Source organism: Pan troglodytes, chromosome 6 (assembly GCF_028858775.2).
Source record: "Pan troglodytes isolate AG18354 chromosome 6, NHGRI_mPanTro3-v2.0_pri, whole genome shotgun sequence".
In the NCBI taxonomy this organism is placed as follows: Eukaryota; Metazoa; Chordata; class Mammalia; order Primates; family Hominidae; genus Pan; species Pan troglodytes.
In genome coordinates this window covers 158,798,880-158,817,017 of record NC_072404.2, presented here as the reverse complement: position 1 = coordinate 158,817,017, position 18,138 = coordinate 158,798,880, and the positions used below count along the sequence as shown (strand labels likewise).

Below are 18,138 nucleotides of genomic sequence, written 5' to 3'. Positions count from 1 at the left end.
TGCATTGTGGTCATCTAAGCCTCCCCTGCTAGAGGGTGAAGATATGACTCTTACCCCTGCCTTCCCCGGCCCTATTACCCAGCTCTGGGGCCTGCACAAAGAGAGAAAGAGGAATATAGGAGTGTAATTCAAGTCAGAGGTAGAATTAGGTTAAAAGCTGGATCAAGATTGGGTTGAGTTTAGGATTAGAATTGGGAAAAGGTTCGTCAATTCTTAATCCCACCTACTAGGCGGCGCCCGCAGTCTCATTCGGGTCAAGACGCCTCCGGTTCTTGAATTTGATTACCAGTCTAGCAAGTTTCTTTCCTGCCCTACTGTCCCTTTAAGGAGGTGAACCAGGTGAGGCCGGGACTCCGCCCCCGGCGCTGGCCCCGCCCCCCGCCCCCGCCCGGCCCGCCCGGCTCTCCTAGTCCCTTGCAACCTGGCGCTGCCATCCGGGCCACTGTCCCAGGTCCCGGCCCGGAGCCATGGAGCGGCGCTGGCCCCTGGGGCTAGGGCTGGTGCTGCTGCTCTGCGCCCCGCTGCCCCCGGGGGCGCGCGCCAAGGAAGGTACCGACCCCCGCCCCCGCGCCCCCAACCCCCGCGCCCCGCCCCTTCCCGGGGCCCGGCCAGCACCCCCCTGCAGAAGCCGGCATTCCTCGGGAGGCCATGTTCCCCGCGACCCTCGCCAGCTCTCTCGCTGTGCCCGACCGCCAGGCTATCGACTGGCCAGGCCCATCTTTGGTCTTTAACCCCAAGCGGCTGCTCTCCCGGGTCAGTCACCCCCACTCCCGCAGGCCAGCAATCTGCGCCTGGGAGTGGGGAGGGAATTCCGGACCCTTGCCAGGAAGTAGCACCTGCACCCGCACCCCTGCCTGCATTCCCAGACAGTCCCAGCTTCAGGTGCCCACCCCAGAGATCTGAGCCCTTGGAAGTTGAAGGTGGGGAGTCGCCTCCTGCCAACCTAGGCCAGGGACAGAGGGAGCTGCCTCCGGGAGAAGGGTTAGGACTGACGCCACAGGGGTTCCCAGTTGTCCCAGTCGAATATTCCATGTGAAAGTTGGAACACCCTCTCCGGCCCTACTCCCCACCACTTCCCAGGCAGGCAGCTGTGCCTCGTCCCCACTTCACGTCTCTGATCACTGGCCAGCTCAGGCCAAAGCAGGCTTCGGACAGTGGAGGTGAGCCTCCCTACCCACGAAACCCCTTCCGAGGTCCCCGGTCCACCCTGCCCACTCCTGGCTAGCAGAGGTGAGCTCCTCCTGCCCTCCACGCGTTCCAATCCTGCAGCTGATGGGTGTCCCAGGCCACAGCAGCCTGGGTAACTGAGCGTCTTGTGGGGCTGCTCTTCTTGCTTTGACTTTGGTCAAAGACCCAGCGCTCCAACCCTTGTCCCACTCTGCCTGCCTTCCTTCACACACACAAAGAAGAGTGAAATCCCTGGAGCTCTTCACTCCTCAGTCCTGAGCCCTTTTTCTCCCCTAAGCCTCAGGAAGTCACAGCTTTTAGGAACAGGATGTTGCAGCCTGGGGCTGAGGCCCCAGAATGATTAATGTGGGCTGCAGGGGCACCTCCTCCCCGAGAGGTGACAGACTTCTTTTCTCCCCACTTTCAGTTACTCTGATGGACACAAGCAAGGCACAGGGAGAGCTGGGCTGGCTGCTGGATCCCCCAAAAGATGGGGTAAGTGTCAGAAGAGGGAAGGATCTTGGAAGACTCCTGAAGGCCAGTGGGAAATGGGGTGGAGAGGTGGGTGGAGGAACAGAGAAAAGAGCAGGAAAAACTGGAAGTGTCTCCTCAGGGAGGGGGAGAGGAGGCTGAGTCAGAGCCTCCTCAATGGGACAAGGGGTGGGGGGGTCAGACTTCACCTCAAGATGAACGCTTGAATGGCCTGGCTCCTTCAGTGAATACTTGGGAATATTGTGAATACAAGCTGATACTTGTGAGGGGGAGAGGAGCTCACATACCCGGGGAGAGAATGCACCATGCTGGGGATGGTTGAAGGCTGAGACCAGTGCTTTGCCTGGGGAGGGATAGAAAAGGCAGAAAAGCATCCTCAATCTGAGATCCATTCATCCCAGTGAAGTTGCATTGATAGGTTTCAGGGGGTGGGGAAACCCCATGAAAGTGTACTCTAAATTCTGTATATGTAAGCGGGCATTTTTTTTTCTAGAGAGACCAGCCAAAGCTTTCATCAAATTCTTCAAAGGGTCTTTGACTCCTCCGAAGTTAAAAGCTGCTCCCCTAAAGGTTTCTGAGCCCTTAGCTCATCCTCCACACCTCCTCAGGCTGACTGCGTGCACACCATGCATTCCAGCTGCTTGAAAGTGTCAGAGCTTGTTCCAGTGCCCTTCCTTCCTTGGATGTTCCTAAGACTCAGTGAACAGGTTGTGAGGTGGGTCTGAGAGAGCATATTCAGACTCAAATGCAGAGAGCAGCTCTTACGATGTACAAAAAACCAAACTCAGTTTTTTCCTACTGCACTCTCAACACAAATCACTTCGGTGACCTGTGGTCACCAAAATGCGTGTAGGGATTCCTCCCGCCTGCAGTCAGTTCTCTCTGGCAGATTCTTCAGTGGACAGTAGCTGAGTGTCCTCTAATCTTATTCAGTTCTTACACTATCTACCTGGAGATAGCCTCAGGTTGAGGGCTCAGCCCCACAAGACTGCCCCCCTCTAGACAACAATCACAAGTAACACGTTGTCACCTATACTTCTGTTCCATCGGCTGTAATCAGGTTTACCTGACCCTCCTACTCGGGTTCAATTAGTTTGCTAGGATGGCTCACAGAACTCAGGGAAACATTGACTTGCATTTACTGGCTTACTATAACGAATACTACAAATGGTACCGTGAACACCAGATGGAATAGCTGCATGGGGCAAGGTATATGTGAAGGAGGTGAGCCACCCTGCAGGGACCTAATCATGTATGGCCATCCAGAAGCCCTCCCAACCCCGTCCTTCTGGGCTTTTATGGAGACTTCATTACATAGGCGTGATTGATTAGATCATTGGCCACTGGTTATCAGCTCAACCTTCAACCTCTCTACCTTCCCTGGAAGTTGGGGGTGGGGCCGAAAGTCCCAACTCCAATCACAAGGTTGCCTTCTGCCACCCAGGCCTCCCCCACCCCAGTCTAGTTCCCATCCCTGGCAGTCAGCTCATTAGCATATAAAAAGACATTTGTCACTTCAGGGATTTTGAGGGCTTTAGGGGTTGTTTGCCAGGAAATGTGGACAAAGACCAAATATATATTTTACAATTCACAGCACCCTTTCTGCCAGCAGCACAGCTGGTCACAGAACCACTTAGGGGGCTGCCTAAGTTACTGGAGCATCTACAACTCTGGCTCTGGAACCCCTTCTCTCAGGGTTTCCTTCCTTACCCCAGTACTTGAGACTTCAATCCAGTCCCTGTTTCTGGGGTCAGGGTTACTTGCTTTCTTTCCCTCTGGGTCCTACAGTCCTGGCTCCGTTCTCTGTTCTCCTACAGAGTAGCCTGTAATTAGAGCTAATAGACTAAACCATAGTGGATCCTCCAGGAGGGGCCGTTTGGAAGATCCAGCCCTAACAGGTGACTTATCTCATAAATCAGCTAATCACCCACAGTGATAGCTGCAGGTCAGTCTTCTGGCTCCCATGGGCCTTCCTTGGGCCCTTGACACCTCCACCCAAATAACTCTTCCCTAATTTGACTGGAATGGCAGCAAGGCCACTTTCTCAGCACAGGCAAAACAGTCCTGCATGCTAGGAGGGCAAGGAGACAGCCAGCAGTCATACACTCCCACTATCTACCTTGTCCCCCTCCTTCTCCCCATCTTTTCAAAACACACACACACACACATGCACACACATGCACACGCAGGCATTCAGGTCCAGAATGCACCCGTGTGGCAGCCAGCAGCGCCTGAGTGATAAGCAAAAGGATCCTTACTGCTGATCCTGGACAGCTGGCTCTCGCCCATCTGTCACTGCTGGAACTGGGAGAGGGAAGTCACAGCTGGGAACATCTGCTTCTCCTGGCTCCAGCTTCAGCCACAGCAATCTGGCTAATGAGCTGCACATTAGCCACTCACCACCCTGCCCACCTGACCCCCGCCAGTGCCTTCCACTTGGGCTTCCCCAGCACAGCCTTCCTTAGGAGCAGACTTGGTGCCTTTTTCGTTCCAGCTTCCTTGCCTTTTAGACACCCCTTGCCCAATCTTTGAACTCCCTAACATAATGCAGAAATATGTGCCTCATAGCAGCTTCTATTTCTGCCCCACCTCACCCCAAATTTTTGATTAATGATTTTTTTTGCCTTTTCCCAGAGCTGAGGGTAGGGATGAGGGCCCCTGCATTATAATGGAGTAAAAACCTCAGGAAAGTGAACTTTCTAAGGGCCTCAATCTATTCTGCATTAAATTATGGGGTTGCAACAAAAATATCAATAGAATACTTTATAGAATTTGAGAGCTTTTGAAAATTCATCTGACGGAGGAAATAAGAATGGTTGAGAAGAGTTTTTGAAGAATGAAATGGGAGACTTGTCTGACAAGCAGATATCAGAACCATCAGCTATAACTAAAACATATGTCTTGCACAAGATCACTCAGGTTAATGGGACAGGATAGAAAGTCCAAAAACGAGCCTACATATATGAGATTTTAGTATGTGATAGCATCGGAATTGCAAATCAATATGGAAAGTAACAACTAGTCAATAAACTGACGGTTAGATATTCATAATTTTTAAATAAATATATAAAGATATATCTCTCCATAGCCACGTGCGGTGGCTCACGCCTGTAATCCCAGTACTTTGGGAGGCCGAGGCGGGCGGATCATGAGGTCAGGAGATCGAGACCATCCTGGCTAACACAGTGAAACCCCATCTCTACTAAAAATACAAAAAAATTAGCCAGGCATGGTGGCGAGCGCCTGTAGTCCCAGCTACTTGGGAGGCTGAGGCAGGAGAATGGCGTGAACCCTGGAGGCAGAGCTTGCAGTGAGCCAAGATCGCACCACTGCACTCTAGCCTGGGCAATAGAGCAAGACTCTGTCTCATTAAAAAAAAAAAAAAAAAAAAGATATGTCTCTCCATTATACACAAAATTCATTCTAAGAAAACTAAAATCTAAACCTAAAAGCCAACCTACACAAATTTTAGGAGAAAATATAGATCATTATAATCTTGAGATAGGAAAACTTCCCAAGCCAAATATACAACCCAGAAATCATGAAGGGAAATACTGTAGATGTTATTATGTAAGAAATTTACAATGTAAGTCCACATCAAAACATCATTAGCAAAGCTAAGTGGTATGGCAGACAGGGAGAAAATATTTGAAACATACATTTGAAGGAAATGATTCGTGTCTATAATAAGTTTAAAAAAGAAACTCATCCAACTGAGTAATCAAAAGATAATAGAATGTCATGCAAAGGTTATAGACAGATAATTGCATAAACATACAAATAGTCAATGAACAAAAGAGAAATATACAACTTCCTCCTCTAAGAAATGCAAATTAAAATGCTAAGAAGCTGTGTTTTGACCCTAGGATTGGCAAAAGGCAAAAAGGTTATTAGTATTCTGTGTTGATGAAGTTTTGAGAAAATGAGCCCTCTTGTGTTGCTGGTGGAAGTGTAAATTGATAAATCTTTTTTGGAAGACAATTTGACAGTATCTTATAAAACCTGTAGTATGTCTACCCTTTGATATGGCAGTTCCATGGAAATCTTACATCAATCTGTACATGATTTCTTTAAAAAGAAAAAAAAGCTAGAAGCTGTCTAAATGTCCAACAATAGGTGAATGGGACTAAATAAATTATGGCCTTCTCTACAATGGAGTATTACTTATGGATTGCTTAAAAAAAAAAGTAAGAAAGCTCTATATACACTTTTGTGGCTATCTTTCAAATACTTTTTTGAGAGGGAATCTTGCTTTGTCACCCATGCTGGAGTGCAGTGGCGAGATCTTGGCTCACTGCAACCTCCACCTCCTGGGTTCAAGCCATTCTCCTGCCTCAGCCTCCCAAGTAGCCGGGATTACAGGCATATGCCACCACACCCAGCTAATTTTTTTGTATTTTTAGTAGAGATGGGAGGTTTTGCCTTGTCTCGAACTCCTGACCTCAGGGAATCTGCCTTCCTGGGCCTCCCAAAGTGCTAGGATTACAGGCGTGAGCCACCACTCCCGGCCCTCAAATACTTATTATTTGTGAAAACAGAAAGTAGGTTACAAAATAACACTTGTATGATCCCGTGTTGAAAGCAAAACTCAGAAACATTCAAGCAATTCTCTGGAGGCATTGAAAAATGGTCTGGAAAGTTTTGCTAACAGTTGCTGAGAGTGGCTGCCTCTGAGAATGAGAGTGGAAGGATGAGGGTGAGGGAATTAAACTTTATTCTGTGTAAGTCTTTACTTTTTGACTTTTCACAATAAGCACACAGAGGTATAATGATTAAAAGCATGAATTCTGGAACCTGGAGTGTCTGGCTCATTTCCCAGCTCTGCCTCTCATAGCTGAGTACCTTGGCAAGTCACTCGACCTCCCTGTGCCTCAGTTTCCTCGTGGAAAGTGCTTAAACCGGTGACTGGGCCACGGTAAGCACTATGTTAGTGCTAGCCATTAATATTACTAAGTTTAAAAGTTCTTTTCAGATAAAAGAAGCTAACAGCCTGGCCAACGTGGCAAAACCTTGTCTCTACTAAAAATACAAATATTAGCCGGGCATGGTGGTGCATGCCTGTAATCCCAACTACTCAGGAGGCTGAAGTGGGAGAATCGCTTGAACCTAGGTGGCGGAGGTTATAGTGAGCCAAGATTGTGCCACTGCACTCCAGCTCCAGCCTGGGTGACAGAGTGAGACCTTTGCCTCAAACAAACAAACAAAAAGTTAAGGGGAGTAGACTAGATAGTATCAAGAAGTCCAGCCAAATCTGTCAATTGTTGATTTCGATGATGGCTATAATTGAAATATTGGAGAGGATGAGAATCCCCTATACAGTTCTGTGCTTGTTCTTACCCTTCAAATCTAAAGGGTTTTAATAATTAAAAATAAATCTTGGGCTGGGTGTGGTGGCTCACAGGCTTTGGGAGGCCAAGCAGGAGGATCATCTGAGTCCAGGTGTTTGATATCAGCCTGGACAGCATAGCAAGAACTCATCTCTACCAAAAAAGAAAAAATAGCCCAGTGTGTTGGCAGGCACCTGTAGTCCCAGCTACTTCAGAGACTGAGCCCAGGAGTTTGAGGCTATAGTGAGCTTTGATTATACCACTGCGCTGCAGACAGAACGAGACCCTGTCTCTGAAAAACAAAAAATTCACCAATATCCTCTTGAAGAAACAGAAGGGTTTTGTAAATGAGCTTTGCCTTGGGGGTACCTGACTGTTCTGCTGATGAAATAAGTGGACTAGACTAACTGAAGGGACCAGGATCAACTAGGGATGTTAAGGGACTATTGTCTTGCCCATCTTATATCCAAATAAATCCCCAACCCTAAACACTCAGTCTACTGTCCTGGAGCTGAGGGGTGGGGAGAGGCAGGACAAGTAGCACAAACCTGAGGGGCTCTGACACAGCTGCTTCTCCATCAGCTCTAAAAACCAAGGGTTTGGGGAGCAGGTGATGATCTCGTCCCTGACTCTGATTCCCTCCTTGCAGTGGAGTGAACAGCAACAGATACTGAATGGGACACCCCTGTACATGTACCAGGACTGCCCAATGCAAGGACGCAGAGACACTGACCACTGGCTTCGCTCCAATTGGATCTACCGCGGGGAGGAGGCTTCCCGTGTCCACGTGGAGCTGCAGTTCACCGTGCGGGACTGCAAGAGTTTCCCTGGGGGAGCCGGGCCTCTGGGCTGCAAGGAGACCTTCAACCTTCTGTACATGGAGAGTGACCAGGATGTGGGCATTCAGCTCCGACGGCCCTTGTTCCAGAAGGTGCTGCTTCCCTCCATGCCATCTGGGTCCTGGTGCAGATCCCTGGTGGCTCCTTATTGGGTGCCAGAGAAGGTTGCAGAGACAGGAAGAGGGTGCAGAGGTAGAATCATGAAAAGAATTTGGCACTTGAAGGCTGGGCATGGTGGCTTGTGCCTGTAATTCCAGTGCTTTGGGAAACCGATGTGGGAAGATCACTTGAGGCCAGGAGCTTGAGACCAGCCTGGGCAACATAGCAAAACTTCATCTCTGCAAAAAATTAAAAATCACCTGGGCATGGTGGCCCATACCTGTAGTCCCAGCGACTCAGGAGGCTGAGGCAGGAGGATCACTTGAGCCCAGGAGTTTGAGGCTGCAGTGATCTATGATTGTGCCACTGCATACCAGCCTGGGCAACAGAGCAAGATCCTGTCTCTAAAGAAAAAAAGAACAATGTGGCATTGGAAATCAGAAGGGCTGGATTTGAGTATCTTTTCTGCTGTGCCGTGACTTTGGGGGTGTCATTTAACCTCTCCAGCTTTTGTTGGAGAGTCATAAAATAGTGACAATAATAGGGCCAGCTATATCTATTTTATAGGCTTTTATAAGCATCCACTGAGATCACAGGATACCATGGGGAGGAGGGAAGTGTAGCACAGAGTTATTTAGACTTTTCCTATCGATACCCACGATGTTCATAAGCCACCCACTCCCATAGTATCACTGGAGTCATGTAGCAAGACAATTCCCTGCAGGCTAGTACTCTCCAGCACATCCCTTTCTTTCCTACTCAAAAAAACATCCTGGGATGCAGAAGAGTAAGGAGCATTTTATGATAGGATATGCTCTTGTTTCTTTCCAAAGAGAAAATGTAAAATGTGTTACTAGTAATAAATTGATAATGATATGCTCTATAACTCATCATGTTATTGGCACTGAGTTTGGGAATGCCTCTGAATAGCAGAAATGTTATGGACTGTAGAGTCCCAATGCCTGGATTCCAGCCCTAGCCCCATGATGTGGTAGCTGTGTGATCTTATACAAGGTCTTTAACTTCTATTAGCCTTGGTTTCCTCATCTATTAAATAGAGACAATAAGCCATCCTACCTCATAAGAGGATTGCATGAGCTAAATAGCATAATGCACATAAAATGCTTAGCCTGGCACCTCACACATACAAGGCTCATTGTTCATGGTTGTGGAAAGTATTAAGCAAACGATTGTTTCTGTTATGTGGGAAAGAAGCAGGACTTTGCCATTGCTCCCCTTTCTTCCCCACCCTCTACCCAGGTAACCACGGTGGCTGCAGACCAGAGCTTCACCATTCGAGACCTTGCATCTGGCTCCATGAAGCTGAATGTGGAGCGCTGCTCTCTGGGCCGCCTGACCCGCCGTGGCCTCTACCTCGCTTTCCACAACCCAGGAGCCTGTGTGGCCCTGGTGTCTGTCCGGGTCTTCTACCAGCGCTGTCCTGAGACCCTGAATGGCTTGGCCCAATTCCCAGACACTCTGCCTGGCCCCGCTGGGTTGGTGGAAGTGGCGGGGACCTGCTTGCCCCACGCACGGGCCAGCCCCAGGCCCTCAGGTGCACCCCGCATGCACTGCAGCCCTGATGGCGAGTGGCTGGTGCCTGTAGGACGGTGCCACTGTGAGCCTGGCTATGAGGAAGGTGGCAGTGGCGAGGGATGTGTTGGTAAGAACGGAGGCGGTGAGAACCTGAGGAACCACTCGGGAGGATTGCAGGAGTACCCCGGCAGAGAAGGAGGCCAGTGCTCCGCCTCAGTGGGTTTTTAACCTGAGTGTCCCAGAGCAGTGGACACACACATGCAGAGATGTTTCCAGTAGAAGGGATTGGGGCAGGAAGGGGTGGTGGTGGTTCTGCCTGTAAAAACATTTACAGAACCACTGTTCTGCTGCCTTCTCTCTCTAGCCTGCCCTAGCGGCTCCTACCGGATGGACATGGACACACCCCATTGTCTCACGTGCCCCCAGCAGAGCACTGCTGAGTCTGAGGGGGCCACCATCTGTACCTGTGAGAGCGGCCATTACAGAGCTCCCGGGGAGGGCCCCCAGGTGGCATGCACAGGTGAGTCCAGGGGGTGGGGCGTGGCCATCTGGAGGGAGGGGCTGGATCTTTGCTGAGACTTTGTCAGGGTTGGATTTTTCCAGAGCTTGTCAGATATTGGAGATGGTCCAGGGTGTCAGGCACTTTTAGCCCCTGCCCTGGCACCCTGCTCTCCCTAGAAGAATGCAGAGATGTAGTCAAACCCAGTAGAAATCAAATCTCCCCAAGAGGACTTCAGAGGACATCGAGAATTGGGTGGTGGTGGAGGCCGGGGATCAGCAGCTTGGGTGACAGTGAGGTTGGCTTCTACTGATGGCTCCTCTTCTCCCACAGGTCCCCCCTCGGCCCCCCGAAACCTGAGCTTCTCTGCCTCAGGGACTCAGCTCTCCCTGCATTGGGAACCTCCAGCAGATACGGGGGGACGCCAGGATGTCAGATACAGTGTGAGGTGTTCCCAGTGTCAGGGCACAGCACAGGACGGGGGGCCCTGCCAGCCCTGTGGGGTGGGCGTGCACTTCTTGCCGGGGGCCCGGGGGCTCACCACACCTGCAGTGCATGTCAATGGCCTTGAACCTTATGCCAACTACACCTTTAATGTGGAAGCCCAAAATGGAGTGTCAGGGCTGGGCAGCTCTGGCCATGCCAGCACCTCAGTCAGCATCAGCATGGGGCATGCAGGTGAGAGGCTGAGAGGGGCTGGGACAGGGACCTGGTGGAGACAGAAGGGCTTAAGACCACAGGACAAACTGATGGGCAGGAAGCCATAGAAAAGTTACTAAGGTTATTTCCTTTTTCCTTACATATCCAACCTTATCCCTCTGGACCCCCAGAGTCACTGTCAGGCCTGTCTCTGAGACTGGTGAAGAAAGAACCGAGGCAACTAGAGCTGACCTGGGCGGGGTCCCGGCCCCGAAGCCCTGGGGCGAACCTGACCTATGAGCTGCACGTGCTGAACCAGGTCAGGATGCTACTGAGAGATGGTCTTCAGTGTCCATGCCCGGGCACACCCCAACATTCCTAGCCTGGGGTGTGGGTTGGGAGGAATCCACCCGAAGTCCACTGTGTGGCTTTCTCAGGACAAAAGTCTATGAAGAACCCTGTCCTAACCATTCTGCTCTCCAGCCCCTCCCCATGTGCTCTGATGCTGTCCATCACATCCACCCGGGTCTGGCTCAGCACTGCCCACTTAATGCAACTCCAACCCACAGGATGAAGAACGGTACCAGATGGTTCTAGAACCCAGGGTCTTGCTGACAGAGCTGCAGCCTGACACCACATACATCGTCAGAGTCCGAATGCTGACCCCACTGGGTCCTGGCCCTTTCTCCCCTGATCATGAGTTTCGGACCAGCCCACCAGGTGGGGTATCTTGTGCTCTGCCCCAACACACATACACCTGTTGCCTCACTGAGGCAACTCAGCTCCTGTTCCACGTAGCGACCCTTCCTCTTCCTCTACACACATGCACACACACTCCCTTCTTCTGGGGGTAGGGGACGGACACCGACCTGATGCACACTGAAAGGTCTGACCCTAGGTGTACCCAGGGCCCTGCCCTTTAACCCCCCTCATTCCTACGGACTGTGAGTCCCAACACTTCCTCATCCCTTTGTGCCTACAGTGTCCAGGGGCCTGACTGGAGGAGAGATCGTAGCCGTCATCTTTGGGCTGCTGCTTGGTGCAGCCTTGCTGCTTGGGATTCTCGTTTTCCGGTCCAGGTGCCAGCTCCTGCCCCCTCCCCAACCACCAGCCCTGGGTCAGAAGCCCCTGACTGCAGCCCCAACGACCCTCCCATCCCCTAGTACCAAAACCCATCCTGCACTCCCAGCCCGTTTCTGGGGAAGATTCAGCCAGAGTCCCTCGGACCCCTGAGGTGGTCCTGGGGCCCTGAAGGAGCTGGTCCCCAACCCCCGCAGGAGAGCCCAGCGGCAGAGGCAGCAGAGGCAGCGTGACCGCGCCACCGATGTGGATCGAGGTGAGTCGGGTGCACCTGCATGTGTCCCCACGTGCGTGTGCACACCTGTGTGTGCATGTGTGTGTGTGTGTGTTGGGAGATGCCACTGGGAAGGGATCAAGGGACACATTTGCTAGGCCAACTCTGGGGGCACATGTGGGGTTTGTTGTCCCCAGGGCTCTTGTGTTTTGCTACCTAATTAACTTTGGTTAATTAACTATGTACTGGTAGCCCCCCAGTGGCTCTGATGCAATTATCTGTTAGTGTCCGTTCACTGCTGGTGCCGCTGTCTTGTCACCTTGGGCTCTGGACAGCCCTCCCCATCCTGGAGGCCAGGCCTGTGGGCCAAGGCCAGGCGGGAGGAGGATTGACGTCCTCCGAGGCTTATGAGCTTCTTGCTTGTCACCTCATTAGGTGACCCACAAAGGGGAGAGTGAGGGGTCCATCCGGGCAACCGGGGTGGGAGCCATGCGCGGCTCTGTCTGGGAATGTGAACGAGGTGTGACTGACCAGAGCAGTGTGGGGACTGGCCGCTGAGAAGATTGGGCAACTCAGGCAGCAAATATGCTCTGCGGGTGTGGATCCTGGCCACCGCCCTGGACCTTGTGGAGTGAAGACAGCGGAGCTTGGAGCATAGACAGGGAGAAGAAAGGCCTAGTTGCTAATTGGAGACTTTCTCCCACCTCAGCCCAAACAGGAGTCACCTTGGGAAACAGGGAGGTGTGGAGAAGTGTGTGGTCCGCTGCTGGCCCTTCTCCTGACCCCCATACTCCTGAGCCCGGATGTTGGTACTCCCCAACCTCACGTTCTGCCCATAGAGGACAAGCTGTGGCTGAAGCCCTATGTGGACCTCCAGGCATACGAGGACCCTGCACAGGGAGCCTTGGACTTTACCCGGGAGCTTGATCCAGCGTGGCTGATGGTGGACACTGTCATAGGAGAAGGTGAGTCCTGCTGTGCACCGCAGCAGGCCCCCCGCCGTGTGGGGCAGCACAGAGCCACCAGCAGGCCCCTTCCTTCCAGCGCTTCCCTGGGCAGCCCAGCTGGCTTCTCTGGTCCAAGAGTTTCCAGAGGTACTCACTCTGCTCTGCTCTGTATCCTCTTTGAACCATTGTGTTCTTGTTAAAAACCCCTCATCAGGTGCCCTGGAGCAACCCCTGTCTCCTACACACTTGCTTCTGTGGTTTTGGAGTTTCTGATAAAGGGCATTAAATACACTGTTTTCATCCACAGAGGTGCTGCTGTGCTGAGGGTCCGGATGTTCTGTGATGATGCCCAAATGTAGGACTCATTCCCTCCCTAGCCTGGCATTCCACCCCATCAGAGGCCCAGTGTCCTTGGGCTGCCCTGTTCCCTTGGGTCACCAGAGGAAATGGATCTCAGTGGAGAACAAAGCTTGGTGGTGTCCTTGCCAATTGTGCAGCTGAGCCAGGCAAGCTGGGACCAGAGGAGCTCACAGAAGAGAGGCGGCCATAGCCAGCGTCCCTGCCACTTGGGTACTAGCGCCGCACTAGCTTGCTCTTCATGAGCACGGCCCAGTCCCGCTCCACAGGGTTCATTCACCCTGCGGTTGCCGAGCGCCTATTGTGAGCCAAGAACTGTGCAAACACTGGGAGACAGTGGTGAATAGGTCACGGCATTGCACTCCAGCTCCAGACTCTGACCTTCCCCAGGAAGGACAGCCCACGCCCTGTCCCAGGAAGGGCACTCCACGCTTCTGATTCTCCAGAAAAGAAAAGGGCCAGAGGACTGGAGGGGTTGCTGCCTGTCCCCTGGAGGAGCCCTGCAGTGCATCGGGCCACAGCCTGTTTTCTTTCTACCCAGGAGAGTTTGGGGAAGTGTATCGAGGGACCCTGAGGCTCCCCAGCCAGGACTGCAAGACTGTGGCCATTAAGACCTTAAAAGACACATCCCCAGGTGGCCAGTGGTGGAACTTCCTTCGAGAGGCAACTATCATGGGCCAGTTTAGCCACCCGCATATTCTGCATCTGGAAGGCGTCGTCACAAAGCGTACGATGAGTGGTCTCCCTCAGCTGGGGGCAGGGAATGCAGGAAAGAGGGGTGAAACCACTGGAAGTGTAGGGAGGATGTGTGGCCAAGGGCAGGAAGCCCGGTTCTGAGTGTGATATGTGTGTCTGTGTCTCAGGAAAGCCGATCATGATCATCACAGAATTTATGGAGAATGGAGCCCTGGATGCCTTCCTGAGGGTGAGGAGGGCAGAGGACTAGCTGGGGAGGGGGATGCACCATGGTACCCTGGGCACTGGGAGGAGACCTGGCCCATCCCCTGACTCACCCACTCACCCTGCTGCAGGAGCGGGAGGACCAGCTGGTCCCTGGGCAGCTAGTGGCCATGCTGCAGGGCATAGCATCTGGCATGAACTACCTCAGTAATCACAATTATGTCCACCGGGACCTGGCTGCCAGAAACATCTTGGTGAATCAAAACCTGTGCTGCAAGGTGTCTGACTTTGGCCTGACTCGCCTCCTGGATGACTTTGATGGCACATACGAAACCCAGGTTAGAGGCTGGTACAAACCCAGTGCACATTCACATTGCCCCATAACATGCCATTCATACAGTCACGTGTATATAGGCACAAAGACTTGGCCAGGCACGGTGGCTCACACCTGTAATCCCAGCACTTTGGGAGGCCGAGGCAGGTGGATCACGAGGTCAGGAGATCGAGACCAGCCTGGCAAACATGGTGAAACCCCGTCTCTACTAAAAATACAAAAAATTAGCTGGGCGCGGTGGCAGGCGCCTATAGTCCCAGCTACTCAGGAGGCTGAGGCAGGAGAATCGCTTGAACCTGGGAGGTGGAGGTTGCAGTGAGCCGAGATTGCGCCACTGCACTGCAGCCTAGCAACAGAGCGAGACTCTGTCTCAAAAAAAATAAAACAAAAATACAATAAAAGAAGCACAAAGACTCGTGCTCAGGTGGACACCATAACTTTCCGTCCCTGACCCATGTGCCTTCTTAGGGAGGAAAGATCCCTATCCGTTGGACAGCCCCTGAAGCCATTGCCCATCGGATCTTCACCACAGCCAGCGATGTGTGGAGCTTTGGGATTGTGATGTGGGAGGTGCTGAGCTTTGGGGACAAGCCTTATGGGGAGATGAGCAATCAGGAGGTGAGCCCAGAATATTCTTCCTCATCTCGTCTCCAGTTCACACCTCTTATTCCCTCTCAAGGTCCTCCCATGGCCTTTTCCTGCAAATATCTTTATTTATTCATGACCTTCAGTTTTTCTGTACTCCTGGCTCCTCTGGTCCTTCACCTCATGCCCTGCTGTCTTTACTCCTCCCACCCTGATCCTCCCACTGTGATCCTCCCACCCTGGTCCTCCCACCTCCTCCCATCGTGCCTAGGATCTCCACTGCAATTATCTTGTGTGACCGTCGGTTTCTCATGGGCCTCCAGGTTAGCTTGCTACTCTAGAGCATCCTCCTGTCCCGCCGTGCAGGTTATGAAGAGTATTGAGGATGGGTACCGGTTGCCCCCTCCTGTGGACTGCCCTGCCCCTCTGTATGAGCTCATGAAGAACTGCTGGGCATATGACCGTGCCCGCCGGCCACACTTCCAGAAGCTTCAGGCACATCTGGAGCAACTGCTTGCCAACCCCCACTCCCTGCGGACCATTGCCAACTTTGACCCCAGGTAACCATGCAGGGGAAGGACTAGGGAACCCAGAGGCAGCGCTAGGAGAGTGGAAATGGGCATTCAGCCAATCCTCTTTGAGCGCTGGGCCTGGGGAGCTCTGGACCAAGTCCAGTGTATGAGGCAAGACGTGCCCTTGGGGAGAGTCCAAGAGGTCAGCTTTAGATTACGCATATTTGCAGAAAATCAGTTACGGCTGGGCCCCAGTTCCCTCACTTCACCTGGGCTTGGGGGTAGGGGGCCCATCTTTTCCCTTCTCAGGCAGCCTCACCTAGGACACTCCCGGAGCCATCCTTGCCAATCCCACTGTGTTGTACTGTGGCCCATTCTTGGGATGCATCCCCTTCCCCATAGAAATATTTCTGCATGTGAAGGAAAGGGTCATCCATTCATGAAGTTTTGGAGGACCTACTGGTGCAAGCTGTTTGCTGGACATTGGAGATACAGCTGCACTTATTACCTGGTACCTGCTCCAGGGAGCTTGGGCAGCCAGACTGGGGTGGGGTAGGCAGGAGCAGCCTTGCAGGGTTTGGGAAGACTCCTGGATCACATGGCTAGTCTATGGGGAGCTGAGGGCTGGTAGGTTGCAGATAGTGCAGGATGACTGCAGCATCGTGTTTAGGAATAGCAGCCATGAGGCTGGAGAGACAACCAGTCAACACAAAGAGGACCAGCCCTGTTGAGAAGTTTGGATTTTACCATGAGTGCAGAGTTGTTGTTTTTTTTTCCACCCCGAGACGGAGTCTTGCTCTGTCGCCCAGGCTGGAGTAACGCAGCGCAATCTCAACTCACTGCAGCCTCCACCTCCAGGGTTCAAGTGATTCTCCTGTCTCAGCCTCCTGAGTAGCTGGGATTACAGGCACATGCCACCATGCCCAGCTAATTTTTGTATTTTTAGTAGAAACGGGGTTTCACCATGTTGGCCAAGCTGGTCTCGAACTCCTGACCTCATGATCCGCCCACCTCGGCCTCCCAATATGCTGGGATTACAGGCGTGGGCCACCTCGCCTGGCCTGGAGAACCAATTCTTAAAAACTGTCCACAGGAGGGGGGGACATGGTCAGAGCTGCATTTTACCAAAAATATGGCCTGAGTGTAGAGAATGAACTGATGGGGGGGTGGGGGAGCGCTCAGGTTGGGGAAGCAGGCAAGGCTGTTCTTCAAGTGCTTTATTGGGTAGCCAGCCTGGCCAACTGGCCTCTGTATCCAACCACCATATATAACCTTGTTTCTGGGAGAAAACATGCTCTAAGTTCCAACTTTTGAAACTATCTTTTGGAGCACAACTCCCTCATACACTGGAGACTGCATGTGCTAATCTTTCTGGAATGCTGGATATTTTTTCCCCCAGCAGATTTACTTTGCTAATGGTTTTTGGCTCTGGCGAGCTTTAGTACAGGAACACTCATTGTATTGTGGGTGTCAGAGTGCAAGAATAACAACTGAAGTCGAAGGTGGTGAGGAAGGACTGCTCCCGGAACTCAAGCAGCCACTATGGAAAAAGGCAGGACCACGCCCAGGTGCCAGGCCTCTGTTCTCCTACTTTCAGCTTCCTCTCAGACAGGAGACTTCCATGTCTTAACCAGCCCTCAGTCAGGTGCCCAGAACCGGCCACTCCAGCAGGAGACCGGCTGGTGATCCCCTTCTGTTGGGGCTTCCCAGGACAGTCCCTTCCTATAGGCCTGTCGACATAGCAGGACTGTCAGCCAGTCCACTGTTGTGAGCACACCAGGAAACAGGCCAGGAAGTGGGCTCAGAGATAATGGTGGGGTCAATCCACAGTCTAGATGACCTCTGTGCCCAGACACCGAACTTCAGTGCTGGCTGCTGATGCTCAGAGGCCAAGGCCAACCAGATCAGCCCCTGTACCCGCTGTGACTGACATGCCCATATCCCACAGGGTGACTCTTCGCCTGCCCAGCCTGAGCGGCTCAGATGGGATCCCGTATCGAACCGTCTCTGAGTGGCTCGAGTCCATACGCATGAAACGCTACATCCTGCACTTCCACTCGGCTGGGCTGGACACCATGGAGTGTGTGCTGGAGCTGACCGCTGAGTAAGGAGCTGGAGCTGTCTGGGCAGGGGAGGGCTGCGGGGGTGGAGCCTCCGGACTCATGCCCCCACCCTTTCTTGCCCACAGGGACCTGACGCAGATGGGAATCACACTGCCCGGGCACCAGAAGCGCATTCTTTGCAGTATTCAGGGATTCAAGGACTGATCCCTCCTCTCACCCCATGCCCAATCAGGGTGCAAGGAGGAAGGACGGGGCCAAGGTCGCTCATGGTCACTCCCTGCGCCCCTTCCCACAACCTGCCAGACTAGGCTATCGGTGCTGCTTCTGCCCACTTTCAGGAGAACCCTGCTCTGCACCCCAGAAAACCTCTTTGTTTTAAAAGGGAGGTGGGGGTAGAAGTAAAAGGATGATCATGGGAGGGAGTTGAGGGGTTAATATATATACATACATACACATATATATATTTTTGTAAATAAACAGGAACTGATTTTCTGCCTCCATCCCACCCATGAGGGCTGTAGGCACTACAAAAGAGCTGACTACTGAGA

At 52.4% G+C, this 18,138-nt stretch overlaps 1 protein-coding gene across 6 annotated transcripts; it reads left to right on the top strand.

Moving 5' to 3' along the window:
• The first annotated feature begins 390 nt into the window (after nucleotides 1-390).
• Nucleotides 391-18,137, top strand: EPHA1 (EPH receptor A1). 6 transcript variants are annotated; one of them, XM_519451.7, is made up of 18 exons: nucleotides 391-549; nucleotides 1,595-1,662; nucleotides 7,636-7,917; nucleotides 9,185-9,587; nucleotides 9,825-9,980; nucleotides 10,293-10,637; nucleotides 10,790-10,917; nucleotides 11,168-11,318; nucleotides 11,581-11,677; nucleotides 11,876-11,934; nucleotides 12,732-12,857; nucleotides 13,738-13,923; nucleotides 14,060-14,121; nucleotides 14,228-14,434; nucleotides 14,899-15,048; nucleotides 15,382-15,575; nucleotides 17,476-17,631; nucleotides 17,716-18,137. In XM_519451.7, exons 1-18 carry the CDS (start codon nucleotides 468-470, stop codon nucleotides 17,792-17,794), a joined length of 2,931 nt encoding a protein of 976 aa, XP_519451.3. In that variant the 5' UTR covers nucleotides 391-467; the 3' UTR covers nucleotides 17,795-18,137. The 6 variants fall into 6 exon arrangements, with proteins under 6 accessions (XP_519451.3, XP_009452691.2, XP_009452689.2 ...); XM_009454414.4 differs by having other exon boundaries at nucleotides 398-549; nucleotides 10,293-10,400; XM_009454412.4 differs by lacking the exon at nucleotides 391-549 and adding an exon at nucleotides 1,047-1,160.
• The last annotated feature ends 1 nt before the right edge of the window (nucleotide 18,138 follows it).

Bases quoted from the DNA above. Each gene is read 5' to 3' on its own strand.
- EPHA1 (XM_519451.7), top strand. From the start codon at position 468: ATGGAGCGGCGCTGGCCCCTGGGGCTAGGGCTGGTGCTGCTGCTCTGC. The intron at 550-1,594 runs GTACCGACCCCC...CCCCACTTTCAG, and splicing joins GGGGGCGCGCGCCAAGGAAG to TTACTCTGATGGACACAAGC. The intron at 11,319-11,580 runs GTGGGGTATCTT...TTGTGCCTACAG, and splicing joins GTTTCGGACCAGCCCACCAG to TGTCCAGGGGCCTGACTGGA.